This window comes from Eptesicus fuscus, chromosome 2 (assembly GCF_027574615.1).
Source record: "Eptesicus fuscus isolate TK198812 chromosome 2, DD_ASM_mEF_20220401, whole genome shotgun sequence".
NCBI classification, from domain to species: Eukaryota; Metazoa; Chordata; class Mammalia; order Chiroptera; family Vespertilionidae; genus Eptesicus; species Eptesicus fuscus.
This window is the reverse complement of record NC_072474.1, coordinates 49,891,844-49,914,538: the sequence shown is the minus strand read 5'-3', so window position 1 is coordinate 49,914,538 and position 22,695 is coordinate 49,891,844. Positions and strand designations below refer to the sequence as shown.

Genomic DNA, 22,695 nt, shown 5'->3' with positions numbered 1-22,695 from the left:
AATTCAGCAGTGTAGCAGGATACAAAATTAATGTCAAGAAATCTATGTCATTTTTATACACCAATAATGAATATACAGAAAGAGAGACTAAAAAAGCAATCCCATTTACCATCACACCAAAAAAATTAAGACACTTAGGAATAAAGTTGACTAAGGAGGTAAAAGACTTACATGCGGAAAACTACACAACACTGAAAAAAGAGATAGAGGAAAACATAAACAGATGGAAGAATATACCATGTTCATGGATTGGTAGAATCAACATCATCAAAATGATCATACTACCCAAAGCAATCTATAAATGCAATGCACTTCCCATTAAAATACCAACGGCATAGACCTAGAACGAACTTTCAAAAATTCATCTGGAATAAAAAAAGACCCTGAATAGCTACAGCAATCCTGAGAAAGAAGAACAAAGTAGGAGGGATCTCAATACCAGATATCAAGCTATATTACAAAGCCACTGTTCTCAAAACTGCCTGGTATTGTCACAAGAACAGACATATAGACCAATGGAATAGAATAGAGAACCCAGAAATCGATTCAAATCGCTATGCCTCCTTTGTCAATTAATATTTGACAAAGGAGGCATGAACATACAATGGAGTCAAGACAGTCTCTTCAATAAATGGTGTTGGGAAAATTGGACAGATACATGCAAAAAAATGAAACTAGACCACCAACTTACACCATACACAAAAATAAACTCAAAATGGATCAAGGACTTAAACATAAAATGGGAAACCATAAAAATATTAGAGGAATCTATAAGCAGAAAAATCTCTGACATATGCTAAAGCAATTTCTTCACTGATACTGCTCCTAGGGCAATGGAAACTAAAGAGAAAATAAACAAATGGGACTACATCAAAATAAAAAGCTTTTGTACAGCAAAGGAAACCATCAATAAAACAATAAGAAAGCCCACTTCATGGGAGAACATATTTGCCAATGATATCAACGATAAGGGTTTAATCTCCAACATTTACAGGGAACTCATGTAGCTTAACAAAAAGAAGATAAACAACCCAATCAAAAAATGGGCAACTGATTTAAATAGACACTTTTTGAAAGAAGACGGAAGGCCAAAAAACATATGAAAACCTGCTCAACTCACTAATCATCAGAGAGATGCAAATCAAAACGACGATGCGGTACCATCTCACATCTGTCAGAATGGCTATTATCAACAAGTCAACAAATGGCAAGTTCTGGCGAGGATGCAGAGAAAAAGGAGGCCTTGTGCACTGCTGATGGGCATGCAGACTGGTGCAGCCACTGTGCAGAACAGTATGGAGTTTCCTCAAAAAACTAAAAATGGAACTCCCATTTGATCCAGTGATCCCACTCCTAGGAATATATCCCAAGAAACTAGAAACACCAATCAGAAAGGATATATGTACCCTTATGTTTATAGCAGCACAATTCACCATAGCTAATATTTAGAAACAGCCTAAGTGCCCATCAGCAGATGAGTGGATTAAAGACCAGTGGTACATCTACACAATGGAATACTATGCTGCGGTAAAAAAGAAGGAGCTCTTAACATTTGCAACAACATGGATAGAGATGGAGAACATTATGCTAAGTGAAATAAGCCAGGCAGAGAAAGATAAAAATCACATGATCTCACTCATTTGTGGAATATAATGAACAACATAAACTGATGGGGGGAAAAAATAGATCCAGAGACAGAGAAACTTCAATCAGAATGTCAAACCTCAGGGAAGAAATTGTGAGGTAACCAGAAACCCAAGAATGCCTGAGGACGCCTTTCTAGCCATGCTAGCAATCATCAGTTGTACGGTAATATTACCTGGGGCAAATGGGGGAGTATTTTTGGACTTATGCTCCTGACCCTTCATGGGTAAGACCCCTTATGTGGGCTGATCCCCCGCCTAATGTAGTCATCAATAGTACCAAACACCTTGGTCATCCATGGCAAGAAAGTATAATTACACAGGAGTCTCCACTCAGCTTCCCTTTTGTATGACACAAAATCAAACCACTGCCCCTTTGTGTGAAAAATTAAAGAGAGGTTTCTGGCTTGTGTGTACACCAAGGAAAGGGTGTCACTACTATCACTACTTGCCCCTGGGAGAGGTGCAGAAAATGTAACTAAGAACTTGTGTATACAAAGAGAAATCAACAGCCAGTTTGAAATGGAATTGCCATGGCCTAGAGCAAAGAATATCCTTACATGATATTATTCTACAATGTCATTAAAATTTTCCCCAGATTTTTGTTACCCCCATTACCTATAATAGTACCTTGCACCCCTGGGGATCAATAAAAAAATCATCTTTTGGTGCTTGGAGACAAAGGTAACAGATCTCTTGATATTTTAGAATTACAACAACATAATATACAATTATCCCAAGCAAACTTACAAAGTAATTCTTTGAATGTCTGGCAACAATTTGAAAAGGACATGAAATGATTTAATCCCTTACATTGTGTAGAGGGCCCCCTGGGAAGGCACCTGAGCATTCTATATTGGTCTCTCTTGCCCTTTTGGCCAAGAGGGACCCTCTTCTCACAATCCAATTGCCCATAGCCGTTGCCTGAGCTTTCTGTTCATGTCGAGGTTGAAGCCTCATGATGACTGGTACCATGGATCTGTCTCTCACCCAGTGGGGCGAGCTGGGCCCTCCCTGGAGAAGAAACCTGGGTTCCCCAAGATATGTAATCAGTGTTAGGGCCCCATCAGCAGGCGAGGGGATATCAAGGCAGGTGCTGGGCGTGGAGGCCACGGGGGCATAGGCTACCAAGGAGACAGAACTGAACCTCACATCACCCTGCTTAGCCCTGGAGAATGACTGGTTAGCCAGAGATGGGTAAGATTCCTCAGGGAAGGAATAACTTAAGACAGGCACAGTCACAGAGGGGCCATCAGGAGATAACTTGGGGGTCAACAGAGGTGGGGCACAGAACCTCACCCCCCCAACTTTGCAGGGGCCTGAACCCTCACCCCTTCTGAGGGAAGTCTCCTGCCCCCATGACTGCTCAACTTCCCATGCCCAGCTCAAATCGGGACCTGGGTAACAGACAGAGACTTGGCCACCAGCAGCTGCCCTCTCACTGCAACAAGACTTGTTTGAGTTGTCTTGTACCCATGGTGTGGGGAAGTAGGTTTTTTATATCTAAATCCAGCCTACCACCAGGAATGCTCAGGACCTACTCAAGAAGGCAAATAATCCTTTCCACTAATATTTACAGGGTAAAATAAGATTGTTGTTACAGTATTAAATTTGACAGTAAAATAGTAGTCAAGTTTTCAGGATAATTTAAATTGGCTAATTGAAATAAGCGAATATTCTAGAAAAATAAATTGTACTGTACCGGACAAAAAGCAGTTCCTAAAGTGTTAACTAAAATTTTTATTGGTAGTTTATCTAATGATAAAATTGTGTAACACATAATGAACCTAAAGCAGTCATATTATTGTGCAAAAAATTAAAATTTAAAAGCTATCAAAACTACATTATAAAATTTTCAAAAGCCTCCTAATATTTATATCAAAAAAAGGGGGGATAGTAGAAGAATATCATGTAAGGAAAAATATCCTGTAAGTAAATTACATCTAGAAAATTTGTATTTTAGAAAATTAATTGTAATGCTAACAGCAAGACACCCATGAAAAAATCACATGGTGTCAAAATAAGCCAGAGGAAAATCACTTGGGCAAAAAATGTAAAAGAATCCAAGTCCAATTTATAGAAAATATTCCTTTATTAACTTTTGGTCGAGAATATGTTTGTATATTTTCAGAAAACAACTCCGATACCATGTGGATTCTGGCAACAGACAGGAATTGACAGGACTACTCCAGCTATGAAGACAGAAGAGAAGCAGTCCAGAAATTGAAGACGCTGATGTTCTCTTGCCATACTAGCAGTCAGCAGCTGTGCATCACTTCAGGTTGCCCAGGACCAAACCAGAGAGGGTCGGACCTGCATTACCACCATTTGTCCACCATCCAGAACAGTAATATCATTGCTGACATGTACACATAAGGAACTGTTTGACATTGAAATTGGGATTCAAAAGAACTGTTGGCCCAGAAAGAAACTCACTGCAGACTGATTCATTTGCCTTTCAGCATAACCATTATTGCTTGTCTGATTTTCGGTGCTTATAAGTGTATTTCTAGTAGCACATGATCTCGCTCATCTAGGGGAAATGATGAACAACATAGACTGATGAACAAGAACAGACCCAGAGACAAGGAGGCATGGATCAGACTGTCGGACCTCAGAGGGGGGGTAGGAGAGGGTGGGGATAAAGGAGAGAGATCAACCAAAGGACTTGTGTGCATCCATATGAGCCTAACCAGTGGTCAAGGACAACAGGGGGGTGGGGGCATGAGTGGAGATGGGTTTGGAATGGGAATGGGGGAGATGAGGACAAATATGTGATACCTTAATCAATAAAGAAATTTAAACAAAAAAAAAAACCCTCTACTTCTTTCCTTCCCTATCTTTAGCAATTCAGAATAATCTGTGAAATAATGGTTTCTCAAATACTTGTCTTGTTACAGACAAGAATGCATCCTTTTTCATAGAAGTAGAAACTATAGATTAGCAACCAAGAAAATTCAGTTAAATTCCATCATCTAATGTTAATTGATTTTGATATCTTGTACTTGTTTCCTGTATAAATACATCAATTCTTTTTTATTTTATTAGTGTGAAAGAATTTAAATCTACAATGGAACTGGAGGCTATAAAAAGGAAAATCTCATGTATGTGTCATCAGGAAAACAAAACACAAGGACTAAGAAATTGATTTCCTGTAAATGCCTGATTTACAGAAAACTGATAATATTGGAATTTTCCTAAATGAAAATTGGTCAGGAGTTGCCTCATAACAACCTTGAGAAATTTGAACTAAAATGACATTGTTTATATGACTGGATTTTTGTTTCAATGATGAAAAATTGTTTAATGAAATAAAAACAAAAGAATACATGGCTGCTATATTATCATCATATTAAGCAAAATTCAAGGCCCAAAGTAATTAAATGAGACAAAAAAGTATTATATAATAATAAAAGATACTCTCATAAAATAATACATACATTTTAACAGACTGTAACTGAACTTTCCTCTTTAAATTTCCTGCATGTAAGAATAGCCTACCCCAAATCCTCAAAGGACTGCCCTATAGCTTGCTACAATTTGCATGTTTCAAATTACAACTACTCCGTTATTCTTTTTGCTTTGTTTATAATTTAAATTTTCTATTGTTGAAAATATCACATATGTCTCCCTTTTCCCCCATTGACCTCTCCCTGCCACTCCCTCCCCTAGCACATGCCCTCACCCCCCTACTGTCTGTGTCTATTGGTTATCCTTAAATGCATGCATACAAGTCCTTTGGTTGATCTCTTACCACCCTCCCTCCCCTTCCTACACTCTGAGGTTTGACAGTCAGTTTGATGCTTCTATGTTTCTGGTTCTATTTTTGTTCATCAATTTATGTTGTTCATTGTATTCCACAAATAAGTGAGATCATGTTCATATTCATCTTTCTCTGATTGGCTTATTTTGCTTAGCATAATGCTCCCCAGGACCATCCCTGCTGTTGCAAATGGTAAGAATTCCTTCTTTTTTACTGCAGCATAGTATTCCATTGTATAGATGTACCACTAGTCTTTAATCCACTCATCTGCTGATGGGCACTTAGGCTGTTTCCTTTTGTTGAGTTATATGAGTTCCCTATAAATTTTGGTGATTAAGCCCTTATCGAATATAATGTTGGCAAATATGTTCTCCCATGCAGTGGGCTTTCTTGTTGTTTTGTTGATGGTTTCTTTCACTGTGCAGAAGGTTTTTAATTTTATATAGTCCCTTTTGTTGATTTTTCTCCTTTTTTCCATTGTCCTAGGAACTGTATTGGTAAAGATATTGCTATGATATATGTCTGATATTTTGCTGCCTATGGATTCTTCTAAGATTTTTATGGTTTCCTGTTTTATGTTTAAGTTCTGTATCCATTTTGAGTTTATTTTTGTGTATGGCGTAAGTTGGTGATCTAGTTTCATTTTTTTGCATGTATCTGTCCAATTTTCCCAACACCATTTATTGAAGAGACTGTCTTGACTCCATTGTATGCTCTTGCCTCCTTTGTCAAATATTAATTGAGCATATTGGTTTGAGTCAATATCTGGGTTCTTTATTCTATTCCATTGGTTTATATGTCTGTTCTTATGCCAGTACCAGGCAGTTTTGAGAACAGTGGCTTTGTAATATAGCTTGATATCTGGTATTGAGATCCCTCCAACTTTGTTCTTCTTTCTCAGGATTGCTGCAGTTTTTTTTTTTTTAATTCCATATAGATTTCTGGAGAGTTTGATCTAGGTCTGTGAAATATGCCTTTGGTATTTTAATGGGGAGTGCAGTGAATTGCTAGATTGTTTTGGGTAGTATGGACATATTTTCATGATGCTGATTCTATGAATCCATGAACACAGTATTTCTTCTACTTGTTTATATCTTCCTCTATCTCTTTTTTCAACGTCTGTATTTTTCCGAATACAGGTCTATTACCTCCTTAGTTAAGTTTATTCTTAGGTATTTTAGTTTTTTTATTGCAATGGTAAATGGGATTGTTTTTTTAGTTTCTCTTTCTGTGAGTTCATTATTGGTGTCTAAAAAAGCCATAGATTTCTGGGTGTAAATTTTGTATCCTGCTATGTTGCTGAAATCTTTTATTAAATTTAGTTTTTTGATGGAGTCTTTAGGGTTTCTCTATGTATAATATCATGTCATCTGCGAATAATGACAATTTTACTTCTTCTTTTCCAGATCTGGATAGCTTCATGGGGGAGTTTTATGGAAATTCAAAGAAGAACTTACACCAATCCTCCTCAGACTATTTCAAAAAATTCAAGAGGAAGAAACATTTCCTAGCTCTTTCCATGAAGACAGCATTACCCTAGTCCCCAAACCAGATAAAGATGCTGTAAAGAAAGACAATTATAGGCCAATATTCCTGATGAACATAGATGCTAAAATCCTCAACAAAATATTAGCAAACACATTCAACAATACATTAAGAAGATCATACACCATGACCAAGTGGGATTTATTCCGGGAATGCAATCCTTGTACACTATCCGCAAATCTATAAAATATGATACATCACATAAACAAATTGAAAGGTAAAAACCACGATTATATCAATTGATGCAGAAAAAGCATTTGACAAAATCCAACACCCTTTCTTGATAAAAAACAAAACAAAACTCTCAGCAAAGTGGGAATAAAGGAATCATACCTCAACATAATAAAAGCCCTATATGACAAACCTATAGCCAACATCATACTCAGTGGGCAAAAACTAAACCCATTTCCCCTAAGAACAGGAACAAGACAGGGATGCCCACTTTCACCATAACAGTTCGATATAATACTGGAAGTGCTAGCCAAGAAGAAGAAATAAATTCATCTTTTTGATCATTTTGAGCTTGACTCAGTTTAACTCTTTATTGAGGTCGACATTAGGATTATACTGTACATACTGTCTATTCTATTTTTAAAAGTTTAGCAACTTGTATTAGTATTTTTATCTTTCCTTGGCAAGAAATGTATTTCCACTGTTTGGATTACCTAGGGCACTTACCTAGGTTTCTGTTTCGATCCTGGTTGGGACACGTATGGAAGGCAAGGCAACTGATCAATGGGATGTTTCTCTCTCAGTGTTCTCTCTCTTAAATCAATAAATAAATAAACATATCCTTGCATGAGGATTTTTTTAAGTGCTTCTTTTTAAAAAATATATATTTTTATTGAGTTCAGAGAGGAAGGAAGAGGGCTAGAGATATTAACATCAATTATGAGAGAGAATCATTGATTGGCTGCCTCCTGCATGCCCTACACTGGGGATCAAGCCCACAACCCGGGCCTATGCCCTGACTGGGAATCAAACCATGACCTCCTAGTTCATAGGTCAACACCCAACCTCTGAGCCATGCCAGCTGGGCTAAAAAGTGCTTCTTAATAAACTATTTGTTATTTCCATTTGTACTATTCTCTGAATTTTCTTATATCTAAAATTCAAAAGATGTGAAAAAGTGTTTCACCTTTATACGAACTTCATGAGCCTTAGGGGGTGCTACCTCCACCTCCTCAATGGAAAAGGGTTTCTTTATCTCCCATAGCACAGCTGCTTTGCATTTTATTACCTGGAAATTGAACAGAAAAATGATACACATGCTTACCCACTCCTGAAGTCAGGGATTGTGACTTTCATATTTTTATGTGCAACATCTAGCCCCATGTCTGGAATCTAATAAATGTTATATAGAAATGGAAAACTTCTGATTTGCAAAGAGAATGAAAATACCTTTTAAAAATGTGTAAAGCAATAAACAGGGAAATATAAATAGAATTAACTATAATGAGGCATTGAGATAATATGCAATATGTTCTTTTAGGTCATCCTTATGTTGTTTCTTTTTCCAAGGGTTACTAATGCAGTTAGTCCTGAAAGTGGTGGTTTGCCCACAAATGTTGGCTTGTAATGAAGTTTTAAATCACAATTATTTCACTGATAGAATCACTTGTCTGGTCACATAAAATCTCTTGCTCTCTTGCTTAAATTCTCTACTTAAGCCACAAAGAATCCGACTTTATGATTCCAGTGCACACTTGCCTCCCTGCATAGGTGACTTCCCTTTCTCCTTGCCTGTCCTCCTCCGATTTTCTCTCCCCACTACTTCTGTGTGCTACTAGTTTGCATGACTCATTTGAAAGTAAGCTTTGGCAGCTCGGTTTTCTTCTCTAACTTATGTGTAGCTATTTTTTCCAGATTAGATGTGAGCCAAAAATCACATAGGTTACAGCTGTACACACACACACACACACACACACACTCACACACACACACATTTATATATATATATATTTAAAAGTTAGATAACTGTGTGTTTGACTTTTTAATCCAGCATAGTTTACCCATAGATGTTCTTCAAAATTAAAGTTGAACACATATTTTTATGAGAATGTAATTTTGAGAATGTAATATAAAATCTGTCTTCAATGCTACAAAGCTTATACATTTGAGAGCTTTTTTTCTATCCTATGTAATAAAAGGTTAATATACAAATAGACCGAATGGCAGAACAACTGAAAAAACCAAACAACTGGTTGCTATGATGTGCGCTGACCACCAGGGAGCATGTGCGGAACATGGCGGGCATTGGCCACAGTGGGATGGTGGAGCAGGTGAGAGGGGGTGTCAGACCAAGGCGGGGCACCAGTCGCTGTCACCAGGGCAAGCCTCTGGTGATAACTGAAAATTTCACCTGGCGCTCACACCCACTGCCAGCCTGGCCCCGTTTGCACCCACAGCTGCTGGAGCCACCACCCACACCCACTGCCGGCACCAGGCGCCAGCCCCATTTGCTGGGCACCATCAGCGGGTGTGATTGGTGGCTGTCACCCAGATCGCCCCTGAAGGCTTCTCCACCTCCCTCTGCTCCTGAGGGGCTATCAAGACAGCAGCCACCTCTCACACCCACTGACTGTGCCAGCCCCACTCGCACCTGCTGCTGGCACCAGCCCCAATAGCTTTGCCCCATCAGTGGGTGCAAGCGGAGCTGGCGCCATCAGTGCATGGGAGCAGCAGCAGGGGGAGCAGAGCTGCCAGCAGAGAGGGGACCAGGGGCCATGGCAGGAGGGGCCAGGCAGGGGCAAGGAGGATGGGCCAAGACCCACCCCTGTGCCCACTGCAGCCTTGCGGCCCATAGTTCCTTTCAAGGTGTACAAATTTGTGCACTGAGCCCCTAGTTCTATAATAATTTTAATTATAAATGTACAATTCGTAATTGTAAATATGATTTTAAAAGGTCAGTTGAAATGTATGCTTTTGCAAATTAATTTTCATTATTTATATGTCTAATTCTTCCACTTTGCCGAGGTGTTTGCCATGGTCAATAAATATGAGAGTACTTAGAAATAATACACTAATAGTACATAGGTCCTGATTATCAGGTGTTTATTTGATGGGCAGGCATGTTGTTGCTGATGCTGAATGAGTTACATACTTAATCTTTAAAACCCACAAGGCTGTATTATGGAGCTATTGGTCTATTTTACAGATGGCAAAATTGAGGCTCAATTGACTTAGTAACTGACTAATTTTTGCAAAGTCAGAAAGTCTGCTGCCCAGAGAATTAAAACAATCCAACTTTATCTTTTCACCATCCCATGGTAATAAGCGTTAACCAAATCTTACATAACAACAACATCAGTAGTAGTGGCTAACATGTATTGAATAACTTCTATGTACCAGACACTATCCTAAGTGCTAAGGAGTATTAATTTATTACATTCTCACAACTATCTTATAAAGTAGGGATCATTATGATTGCCATTTTGCATTTGAGGAAAATATAATGCAGGAAAAATAAACAGTTGTGAAGTGTTACCACAAAGCTGAAAACTATGGATGTTGCCCCGGAGGGGGAAGAACTGATTGCTTAGCATTTACTGTTTTCATGAATACATTTGGTTTACCCATTTGCTCTCTGAACTCATTATTTCTTCCAAGCTGAGTTTTGACAAATTTATTTTTAATTTTTCCTAACTTTTCATTTGGAATGTAATTTGCTATCGTAAATGCTAATCAGTAACAAATAAAAACAAAGAGAGTTGAAATGAAAAAATTGACAATTGACTCTTGAGTTTTCAACAAATCATACTGATATATAGGCCTGTTGTATAACATAGGGTGTGTAGAAATCTCAGAAATTTTCAATTGTGTTATCATAGCAAAATATTAGTGTGATCCACTCCTAACACAACAAAAGTACTGGACATTTTTTGGGACTGAGCTGTTAAACAATGTGAATTGATTATATTGAATGATCACATGCATTTCTCTGCACTTGTAAGCACATTGAAGAGATAAAAAGATCTATGAAAGACCTAGAAGCAAATATCCCTGTTCCTATTAATAATAAGTGATTCAAACTATATCGGTATTAATTTTTTATAAGATCATGTTGACTTTTGTATGGAGATGATATTTTTCTATAAGATTTCTATGGAAATTTCTTGGATTGAGTCATCATAGGATCCTTTAAAATTAGAATTTGCATGTTGATGTTGGCTTGCTTAACCTTGATGATTCTAATGCTTTGAGATCAATAAAACTTATGTCAGACTGAACTTTTCTCCTGTGTTCATAAAAACAAAAATATGATTACAAAAAAATAACGTTTAAGTTATGGCTTCTTAATACAAAGTTAAATCATTGATTAAAAATATTTCTAACTGTAGATTTTCAAATTATTCATGATTGGCTATAACTACTGCCCATTTATCTAATATAGTAAATAAAGACATTAATAGGTACAGAAGCTTTACATTCTTTTAAAGATATTTATCAACAGCCTATTTAAATTCTGATTCAATATACATTGCATAACAAAGCATATATTCTATGTTATGTTTCAGTTTATATGGTTTCTATTTTAGATATAAATTATAAATTATTCATCAAATGCTATTTCTTTTTGTATATTATCTAATGAGAATATATATTTCAAAAATAAAAAAAATGCTTACTTTTCCTGCTGTGCTCATGTTTCTGTTCTTTCTGCAGGCCAGGAGGCGGATGGATTCTTGCAGACCCTTTCCTGCTCGATTACATGAAGCAGATATGTTGCACAGGTATTTTATTTGCTTGAATAATGCTCAGTTCTACACATGCAATGTGGTGTCTTTATCCAAACCCATAAGTTTATTTCCAAACCATATCAAATCAGAGAGAAATGGGCACTAATCCACCACTCAGGCTTGGATTTTGTAATATGCCAATTACGAATAACAGCTGGATTTATTTGGTTAATTATTTCTCTACACATAAATTTTACACACTCTCCTTTTTTCTGGATTCCTCATTTACTCTTTCTCCTCATTTCCCATTTGTGTGAACAAAGCTGCAACTTCTAATCCTCATGCTGCAGTTAGGCAGAAGGAGCAGTAAGGAAGCAGCACAAAGGACATAGGACAGAGAGAAGTACAAGCCAGAGGAATGTGTTTGCCCCAGCACCCTCCTCCTCTTCATAGCAGAGATGGCAGCACCAGTCAGTCACAGAAAAGGGGCTCATGACCCTGGCATTTCTGCTCTCCTCAATACCTAGCAGCACTGACTGAGCTCCTCCCTGTTCCAGGCATTCAGTAGGGTCCACTGGGGTGGCAAGGAGGGATAAGCGATGGCCTCTACCTCTGCCGAGAGGCATATGGGGAAATGCTTATGACATGGCCTTGGATCCAAGGCAGACCCTATCTTTACTAGCTGCGTGAATTTGCTCTTATTTGTAAAATAATAGAATAATAGTACCACTTCAAAGCATCGTTTGTTGAACCAATGAGACAAACCCTTTAAAATACCGGGAAACCTGGCAGATAGAACAGTCTTCAATAAATATAAGCTACAATGATTACCCATAAAAGAAAGCTCACAACCTATGGCAAAAAAGGCACAAATAAGTCGGCCCATCGGGATACGCTGTTTCAAAGGAAGGGCATCTGTCTAAAGGAATCAAAGGAGGCTTTGGAGAGAGAACATTTAAGTTAAAAACTAAATATTGATCTTTCTTGCACAGCCAAAATTGAAAAACACACAATCTTGTGCATTTCTATTATCCATTGGTCAGTGCCATGAATAAGAGAAAGAATATGAGTTTTATCCTACATTATAATAGAGAAACATGCAAATTGACTGCACCTCCGCTACGCCCACGATTGGGCCGGCGGGAGGCTAGGGGGCAGGACTCCGGTGGCCTATCCGGCCATTGAGAAGATCAAGATGGCGGCACCCAGTCCTCTACATTCCGGGGGTCCCTGAGGAGATCGGCACCCTGGGGGGCGTGGCCGGGCCCATCCAGCTGCTCCCGGGGGTCCCTGGGGCGATCAGGACCCCGTGGGGGCGTGACCGGGCCGACGCAGCCTCTCAGGGCGGGGGGGGGGGGGTGGTCCCTGGGGAGATCAGCAACCTAGGGGGCATGGCCGGGAGATCGGCAACCCTGGGGGCCTAGCCGGCCCATCCAGCCGTTCCCGGGTGTCCCTGGGGATATAGGCAACCGCGGGGATATGGCCGGGCCCATCCAGCCTCTCCCAGGGGTCCCTGGGGAGATCGGCACCCCGGGGAGGTGAGGCGGGACTCGCCCAGCTGTTCCCAGGGTCCCTGGGAACATTGCAGGCATGTGGTTGCTGAGACCCAGACCAGGCCTCTGGCCACAATTCATAGTTTTGCGGAGACCTAGGGCAGGGATCTGCCTCATCTGCAGAGAGACAGAGGTTCTGCAATGCCCCCAAGATGTGGGTGGGCCCAGCCAAGGATCAAAGGGCATGGAAGGACTCCTGGCAGAGGGCCAAGGACCCTCACCCCTGAGGCGGGGGTTGAGGGGTGGTGCCACCTCAGTGGAGGGGTGCTGCACTGCAGGGTACTGGACTGACTGATGTGAATCAGAGAAGCTCCCAGTGCTAATGGACCTCGCTCAGGCGGCCTTCACACTTCAGAGGCAGTGTCTCCTGCTCCTGCCTTGACCTAAAAGCAAGCTCGCGACACCCTGCCCCATGGCAGAGCATGCCTAGGCAGTGAGTGGGAAGCCTTCCACCTGCTTCAGAAAAGGGGGGGGGGCAGTAAAGAATGGGGGGAGAGGAAAGAATGTGGAGCATCCGCAATGAAGAGGTGCTTGAGAAAGAGGCTGGGAAGCCTGACTGGAAGGTTTGTTCTGTTTGCTGGGCCGCTGCCCCTTAGGAAGTGCAAAGAGCATGGCTCTGAGGGCTTCCTGTGTGCTGAGTCAAGTTCCACAGCCAACTGGAATTGGTCTCAGTTTCCTGGTCTGTAAAATGGATGAAGCGTGTCCCAGTGCCTTCACTGAGCTTTGATGGCCAATTGAGATACTATATAAAGAAAATGATGGAAGAAGTGAGGAAGAAAAGGAAGGACAAGCAACACAAAAGAAAGACTGAAAGGAACCTGTAAACCCATTGTCACTTAAATAGGGAATATAGTCAATTGTGTTGTAATGATGGTATGATGCCAGATGGGTACTAGAAATATTGGGGAACACTTTGTAAAGTATATGATTGTCTAACCACTATTCTGTAACTAATATAAAACCTGAAATGTTGAATGTAAAGAAATGAAAATTGGAGTGAAATTTTTATAAATTTTAAAGTTTAAATAAAAGCTGTAAAGGAAGGAAGGGGAGAATAAAAAGTGTTTTTCATTTTACCACTTCATTAAAAAGACAGTTGTCTTTATATGGTGCTTTTATACTTTTCTAAGTCATTATCTCATTTTAATTTCCAGGCAACTTAAAGACAAGATAAGTATTCCCTCCACTATTCAAAGAAAGGAAATCTTGGTGTCTGGTCCTAATGATTCAATCGTCAAGCCCTTATTGTAAAGCAGGGTTAGTAAAATTTTCTGTGCAGGGTCATATCTATACTAATAAAAGCCTTGGGGGTGATCAGGCCAGCAGGGGAGGGTATTTGGGGGCAATCAGGCCCGCAAAGGAGCAGTTAGGGGGCAATCAGGCCAGCAAGGGAGCAGTTAGGGGGCAATCAGGCAGGTAGGTGAGTGGTTAGGAGCCAGTGGTCCCGGATTGTGAGAGGGATGTCCAACTGCAGGTTTAGGCCTTATTCCACAGGGATAGGGCCTGAACCTGCAGTTGGACATCCCCCGAGGGGTCCCATATTAGAGAGGGTGCAAGCTGGGCTGAGGGGACACCCTCCCTAGTGCACAAATTTCGTGCACCGGGCCTCTAGTTTTTAATAAGTCTCAAGCCTTATACCAACACTTGGAGCATGCTGCATTCAACTACTTAATTAGATATAGTCTGCCAACATGTATGCATTCGCATAAAGTTCACATTTCTCTGAAATTGTCAAGGGCATGACACTGTTGTCTGTTTTCAACTTTACCTGTGCAGGTGCAGAGGGTCATACGGGGCCACACTCCATCCACCAGGAAGAGAAGACACTGCTTGTCCAGACCGGTCACCACCTTGTTCTCCCTGCTGCCCACCTTCACTTGTGCAGAGCAGCATGAAGAAAGGGAGTCTGACCACTTTTCAGAGATTCTGGGAGGCCTCAAGGAGCTCATATCTCCAATCACATTGGACTTGAGTGAGTTTATAGAGTAATGGTAGGATAAGTATTAGGAATAATTTGAATTCAATGTATGGTCCTCCATTTAGGCTGCTGTTAAAAAGATCAGTTTAAACAGCAAACTGGTTTAAACAACAGTTTATTTCTGATAGTTTTGGCGGCTGGAAAGTCTAACATCTAGGTAAAGGTGGACTCAGTGTCTCGTGAGAGCCCAATTCCTGGTGTGTGGACAACCATCCTCTGCGTTGTCACATGGTAGAAAGGGCAAGGGAGTTCTCTGGAGTCTCTTTATATAAAGGCATTCATCCAGTTTATGAGGGCTCCAGCCTATGATCTCATTGCCTCCCAAAGGCTCCACCTCCAAATACCTTGACATTGGGGATTAGGTTTCAACATATGAATTTGGGGGAGGACACAACACTCAATCTATAGCAGGTGTCCAACCTGGTTCAGGTGTCCAGCCATGAAACAATCAATTAAAACCAGACAGTTGAGATCATGCAGCTGTAGAGAACTCCACAATTTCTGATGGTATCACGAAGCTGATAAGTGACAGTGGCAGAATCCTTAACCACTTCTGTCTAATCCGTAACCCATATTCTTCCCACTACTCTACAAAAATAGAGCAAGGCATAACAGAGTTACAGTTTATCTATCCAAAAAGCCCCCATCATTTTAGAAGCCTCAGAAGGAACCCTGCTGGCAAGGAACTCCAAAATTATCCATTCCAAATTCCTTGTTTTATAGGCCAAATGTCATGGCAAAGCAATGTGGCTAATACTTACTTAGAAGATACTTGGAAAAGAAAAAGATGTAACTCTTCTCATGGGTGCATAAATAATCTAATAGCTTTCAAATATCATGGGGTTGAGGCAGGGTAAGGAGAGAGGTTAATAGAAGCCAAACAGTTAAGTTGTTAAGTCAATACGTTTGATCTACCCAAATCCAACACCATAAATTTATTTCTTGGCAGTTTTTTTCTGAGTACCTAACTGAAATAATCTGAAGGCTTAAGTGAAATATTATGGGTCAGCTTGATGAAGAGGTATGCAAATGATCATTTTTGATAAATGATCATTTGCATACCTCTTTATTGCATACCTCAATATTTTTCACTACAGAAAAAATATTGTATAATGATTGCAAAGTAATGCAAATGACACAAATTCTACTTTATTAGTTTTATAAAAATATGTATGAGGGAAGGGTGGGTGGACAGAAAAGTGGTTCTATGGAAAGTAACCACCTCTCAGGCTGACCTGATCATAAATCCTTAGCTGGAAGGTGGTGGTGAGTAGTTATGCCCAGGCATATAACTCCTTTAGTAAAAGAACTATCTCTGCCTTAAGCAAGCCCTGTCCATTGTTTCAGTGCACCTGAGTTTGAAATGCTTCTTTTCAGACACCTCTGTCTGAAGCATAATCTCATTAACTACCTTGTCCTTCAGTCCCTTCCTTGTTGTCTCCTAGCTTCATGTGATTTTCTTTACATTCTCTTCTGTTTTAAAAAATATGTTTTGTTGATTTCAGAGAGGAAGGGGGAGAGAGAGAGAGATAGAAACATCAATGAGAGAGAATCATTGTTTGGCTGCCTCCTGCATGCTCCCCATTGGGGATGAAGCCTGCAACTAAGGCATGTGCCCTGACTGGGAATTGAACCGTGACCTCCTAGTTCACTGGTCGATACTCAACAACTGAGCCACACAGGCTGAGCCTTGCATTCTCTTCTTAATTCCAAATGCATAAAGGAACCTGCATACTGTCATTTCTTGGAAGAATTTTTCTCAGTCTGTTGAGATCTTGCTTCCAGACATATCCTCTGGTTGACTCAAATAAATTATTATAAAAATTTCCTACAGGTTTGGATATTCATACATCAACAGATTTTAGGTAACCTTGAAATATTCTGAGTGAGCAGAAATGTGGAACAGACGGGTCACACATCCACATGTGGTGGTTAAGAATAGGGAGGAACACATTGGCCATGGAGGACCCCATAGAATAATGAGGAGTTTCAGCTCCAAAACCTGCAGCTCCAGTGCTGAGAAGAGAAATTCCCTCTGTAGATGGCTGTGAAAATCAGCAGGGACTCACTCTAGGTGAGATGGGGGGTTGCTGTAGACACAATCATCCTCTTAAAGGGCCTAAGCACAGCCTCACTTGCTCACAACACTCATCCTAAGCTCCAGAGAAGGGATAGCAACTCAAAGAGTGCCAGGGCCATAGAAATCATAAGAAAGAACTAGTCAGAAATGAAACTACAATAACTGAAATGAAGAATACATTGGAGGGAATCAAGAGCAGACTGAATAAAACAGATAATAGAATCAGTAATTTGGAAGACAGGTAGCAGAAAACACCTAAGTAGAGTACCAAAAAGAAAAAAATTAAAACACAAGGATAGTTTAAGGGACCTCTGGGACAACATGAAGTTTAACATTTGTATCATAGGAGTATCAGAAAGAAAAGAAAGGGAGGGAGGGAGAGAAATATTTGAAGGTATAATTACTAAAAAGTTCCTTAATCTGGCAAAGGAAATAGACATACAAGTCCCAAAAGTGCAGAGTTCCAAATAAAAAGAAATCAGAGCAAACAAGAAAAATAAAAATAAAATCATGGACATGGACAATAGTGTAATGATTGCTGTGGGAAGAGCCACTAGTGGGAGGGGAAGGAGAGTATAGGGGAGATAAAAAAGCAAACAAAAGAAAACAAAAATGCCAAAGGATGATTTTAAAAGCAGCAAGAGAAAAGGTAGCTTCTATAAGACTTTCAGCTGATTTCTCAAGAGAAACTTTGCAAGCAAAAAGAGATTGGCACACCTGAAAGAAAAATAATATTGAATATAAACTGTAATTGGCAAAAAAAAAAAAAAAGAGAAACACAAGAACCTATAACTAAGATTACTCTACCCAGGAAAGCTATCCTTTAGAACCAAAGGAGAGATGAAATGTTTCACAGGCAAGAAAAGGCAGAAGGAGATCACCACCATCAAACCAACATTACCAGAAATATTTAGGAGACCTCTTTAAGAAGAAGAAAAAAATTTTTTTAATTACTAAGAAAAGATATGAAAGAAAAATTTTCTCACTGACAAAGGCAAACATATCATAAAAGCAATAGATCAACCAACACAAAAGCTAGTGCAAAGGTTAAAATGAAAGAACATATAACAATCCTAAATATGCATGTGCCTATAAAGAGACTAGAGGCTTGATGCATGAAATTTGTGCAAGGGACTTGGCCTTCGCAGCAGTGCAGCCCCGGCTTCATCCGGAAAGTCATTTGGCTGTACAGTCTAATTAGCATATTACCCTTTTATTATTATAGACTAGAGGCCTGGTGCACGAAATTTGTGCACTGGGGAGGGTGTCCCTCAGCCCAGCTTGCACCCTCACTAATATGGGACCCTTCGGGGGATGTCCTCTGGAATCGGGCCTAAACCTGCAGTTGGACATCCCTCTCACAATCCGGGACCACTGGCTCCTAACCGCTCACCTACCTGCCTGATTGCCCCCTAACTGCTCCCTTGCTGGCCTGATTGCCCCCTAACTGCTCCTTTGCGGGCCTGATTGCCCCCAAATACCCTCCCCTGCTGGCCTGATCAACCCCAAGGCTTTTATTAGTATAGATATGACCCTGCACAGAAAATTTTACTAACCCTGCTTTACAATAAGGGCTTGACGATTGAATCATTAGGACCAGACACCAAGATTTCCTTTCTTTGAATAGTGGAGGGAATACTTATCTTGTCTTTAAGTTGCCTGGAAATTAAAATGAGATAATGACTTAGAAAAGTATAAAAGCACCATATAAAGACAACTGTCTTTTTAATGAAGTGGCAAAATGAAAAACACTTTTTATTCTCCCCTTCCTTCCTTTACAGCTTTTATTTAAACTTTAAAATTTATAAAAATTTCACTCCAATTTTCATTTCTTTACATTCAACATTATTTTGTATTGGTTTCAGGTTTTATAATAGTTACAGAATAGTGGTTAGACAATCATATACTTTACAAAGTGTTCCCCAATATTTCTAGTACCCACCTGGCATCATACCATCATTACAACACAATTGACTATATTCCCTATTTAAGTGACAATGGGTTTACAGGTTCCTTTCAGTCTTTCTTTTGTGTTGCTTGTCCTTCCTTTTCTTCCTCACTTCTTCCATCATTTTCTTTATATAGTATCTCAATTGGCCATCAAAGCTCAGTGAAGGCACTGGGACACGCTTCATCCATTTTACAGACCAGGAAACTGAGACCAATTCCAGTTGGCTGTGGAACTTGACTCAGCACACAGGAAGCCCTCAGAGCCATGCTCTTTGCGCTTCCTAAGGGGCAGCGGCCCAGCAAACAGAACAAACCTTCCAGTCAGGCTTCCCAGCCTCTTTCTCAAGCACCTCTTCATTGTGGATGCTCCACATTCTTTCCTCTCCCCCCATTCTTTACTATCCCCCACAGGTGGAAGGCTTCCCACTCACTGCCTAGGCATGCTCTGCCATGGGGCAGGGTGTCGCGAGCTTGCTTTTGGGTTAAGGCGGGAGCAGGAGTCACCGCCTCTGAATTGTGAAGGCCACCTGAGCGTGGCGGGTTAGCACTGGGAGCTTCTCTGAATCACATCAGTCAGTCCAGTACCCTGCAGTGCAGCACCCCTCCGCTGAGGTGGCACCACCCCTCAACCCTCGCCTCAGGGGTGAGGGTCCTTGCCCCTCTGCCAGGAGTCCTTCCATGCACCTTAATCCCTGGCTGGGCCCACCCACGTCTTGGGGGCACTGCAGAACCTCTGTCTCTCTGCAGATGAGGCAGATCCCTGCCCTAGGTCTCCGCAAAGCTATGAATCTGTGGCCAGAGGCCTGGTCTGGGTCTCAGCAATCACATGCCTACAATGTTCCCAGGGACCCCGGGAGCGGCTGGGCGAGTCCAGCCTCACCTCCCCGGGGTGCCGATCTCCCCAGGGACCTCCGGGAGCGGCTGGGGGGTTCGGCCACACACCCCCGGTTGCCGATCTCTGGGAGCGGCTGAGCGGGCTGGGCCATGCCCCCCCTGGTTGCCGATCTCTCCAGGGGCCCCTGGGAGCAGCTGGGCAGGCCAGGCCATGCACCCCGTGTTGCCAACATCCCCAGGGATCCCCAGGAGTGGCTGGGCAGCCCGGCCTCGCCTCCCCCGAGTGGCAATCTTCCCAGTGACCCCTGGAACTAAGAGGACTGGGCGCCACCATCTTGATCTTCTCAACTGCTGGATAGGCCACCCGGAGTCCCGCCCCCCAGCCTCCCGCTGGCCCAATCATGGGTGTAGCGGAGGTGCAGTCAATTTGCATGTTTCTCTATTATAAGGTAGGATTGTTATTATAGATCATTAAACTGCTGAGCCAAAATCTGATAGAACTACAAGGAGAAATCGATGAACCCATTATAGCTGGAGATGTCAGCATCTTTCTAGCAGAAAGGACAATCCCAGCAGGCAGAAGATCAGTGAAGACACAGTTGAACTTAGCGATACTATCAATTAACTGTACATATGACATTTATGGACTACTTCATCTAACAGCAGCAGAACACGTTCTTTTCAAGCTGACATGGAACTTTCACCAAGGTGGATCACTTCTGGGCAATAACATGCAATTTAACAAGAATTCCAATTGAAACAGGGAAAACAAAGTGCATGGCATCATGCTTCATGGTATGCATATATGTCTTGATCATTTTCACATATAACTACAATGAAGACTTAGATTACATAATGGGTAGTTATAAAAGTTATATGTTATGCCACAGTACTTAAAAATAAAGTTAATTCTTCTCAAATAGTGAGAATAAGATATCCCTCATGTTTTTGTCACATATCTTTTCTCATTCAATCATGCCTCCTTTTCCCCCCATTGTAAATGAAATAATGTCCAACTTTTTATTAAGCAATCATGAGAGTGTGGGCAATTCCTGGGCCATTGAGGCCTATGAAAGATGATAAGACAATTATCTTGTCATTAATTGCAGACATACCCTCCTGATACGTTCAATACAGGGCAAATATAAGTATCAGATGATAAGACAATTATGTATTCCTGGGCCATTGAGGCCTATGAAAGATGATAAGACAATTATCTTGTCATTAATTGCAGACATACCCTCCTGATACGTTCAATACAGGACAAATATAAGTATCAGATGATAAGACAAATATAAGTATCAGATGATAAGACAAAGATGATAAGACAATTATCTTGTCATTAATTGCAGACATACCCTCCTGATACGTTCAATACAGGGTAAAAATATTTTTAAAAGACAAATCGAAGTATCTTCTCAGGTACTGAAAAATCCAAAGTCCAACTGTACCTTCGTACATATATGGTCTTGGATAATGCGTTATTCCTGTCTCTTGAATAGGGACAGCAACTAACCGATATCACGAGTATTCCCCACGAAACTGTGAGCCAACTGCTGTGTTATGCTTGGCCAGGAAGACAGGAAGGGTTTGGGGGTTCTTCTCAAGGGAGGCACCCAATCCAGGCTCCAGCCTGGGCTCACCCCAAGCCGCTCCTCACCCTTCCTGGGAGGCAGTGAGGTGTCCTGGATGGAGGCAAGAGAGCGGAGCTTCGTCCCTCCCCCTCATCCCTAATGGGCGCTGCCCTTCTCCTGGCGCACTAAGGGCTCCCGCGCTCTCTGGGATGCGGGAGGCAGGCACTTACTAGTGAAGGCCATCCGGGCGCCGGGGAACATCTTTCCCAGGTGAGTTCTGGCCTAGTCCGCTGCAATTGTCCCGCGACGCGCCTAATGTTTCCTTGAACGAAAGGCAGGGAAACCTAAGATCCAGGGGGAGAGCGTGTCCCCAATCCAGTCGCTGGGCGAAGGGGCGGTTAGGCTGGTGGCAGTTGCTGGCGGCCAACGGCCCTCCCACCCGCAGCCCCCGCCCGGTTCTGTCCGCGTGGTCCTGGAGTGGTCGGGTCCTGGGCGCTCAGAGGAGCGGGAAGCTGCCTTCGGGTCCCTCGTGCTCCCCGGTGCCGCCCAGCGGCCGAGCCAGACTCGGGCAGCACCACCTCCCTCCCGGGGCTGAGCTGCTGCAGCCGCGTGGACTCCTTGCAGGCGGCCGGGTACCTGAGCTCCTGGTAGCGGGGCAGCTGCAGGAAGGCGGGCGAGACTAACCGCAGCTCGTGCTCTGAGGCGCAGGAGGGGACCAAGACCCCCGCTTGCCACTGCCCAGCAGCGAGTCCTGAGAGTCCAGCGGCCTCGTCCCGCAGTTAGCGGGTGAGTCGTCGCCTACGTTGGGAGGCCCCGCCGCGCTGGACCCCGCAAGTACCTCCGGGGCTGGGCAGATGATGCGGGGCAGCAAGTAGCTGATGGGGAAGAGCGCGAGCAGGTGAGCAGCCTGGAGAGCTTGCGCCCAAACCAGCCCACATCCTGGAGGAAGGTATGCAGCGGCGGCTTGCAGCGCCCCGCTCCCGCACGCCAGCTCCGCGCAGCCCCGCAGCCCTGCAGGTCCCCACGTGGCCGGCGCAGACCTTCGCTAATGCCCGGGACGGGGGTTTGGGGAATCCGTCTGTCCGGGGCCCTCGGA

General features: G+C 42.1%; 1 protein-coding gene across 1 annotated transcript in view; it reads right to left on the bottom strand.

The window, feature by feature from the left end:
- LOC129151639 (alcohol dehydrogenase S chain-like) overlaps positions 1-21,988 on the bottom strand; it is a 40,662-nt gene extending 18,674 nt beyond the window's left edge. Inside the window, exons 1-3 of the mRNA XM_054727200.1 lie at positions 21,830-21,988; positions 11,580-11,650; positions 8,090-8,191 (exon numbers count right to left, since the gene is read on the bottom strand). Coding sequence (XP_054583175.1) covers positions 8,090-8,191; positions 11,580-11,650; positions 21,830-21,860 — 204 coding nt within the window. The 5' untranslated portion in view covers positions 21,861-21,988. The remainder of the gene's footprint in view (positions 1-8,089; positions 8,192-11,579; positions 11,651-21,829) is intronic.
- Between the last annotated feature and the right edge of the window lie 707 nt (positions 21,989-22,695).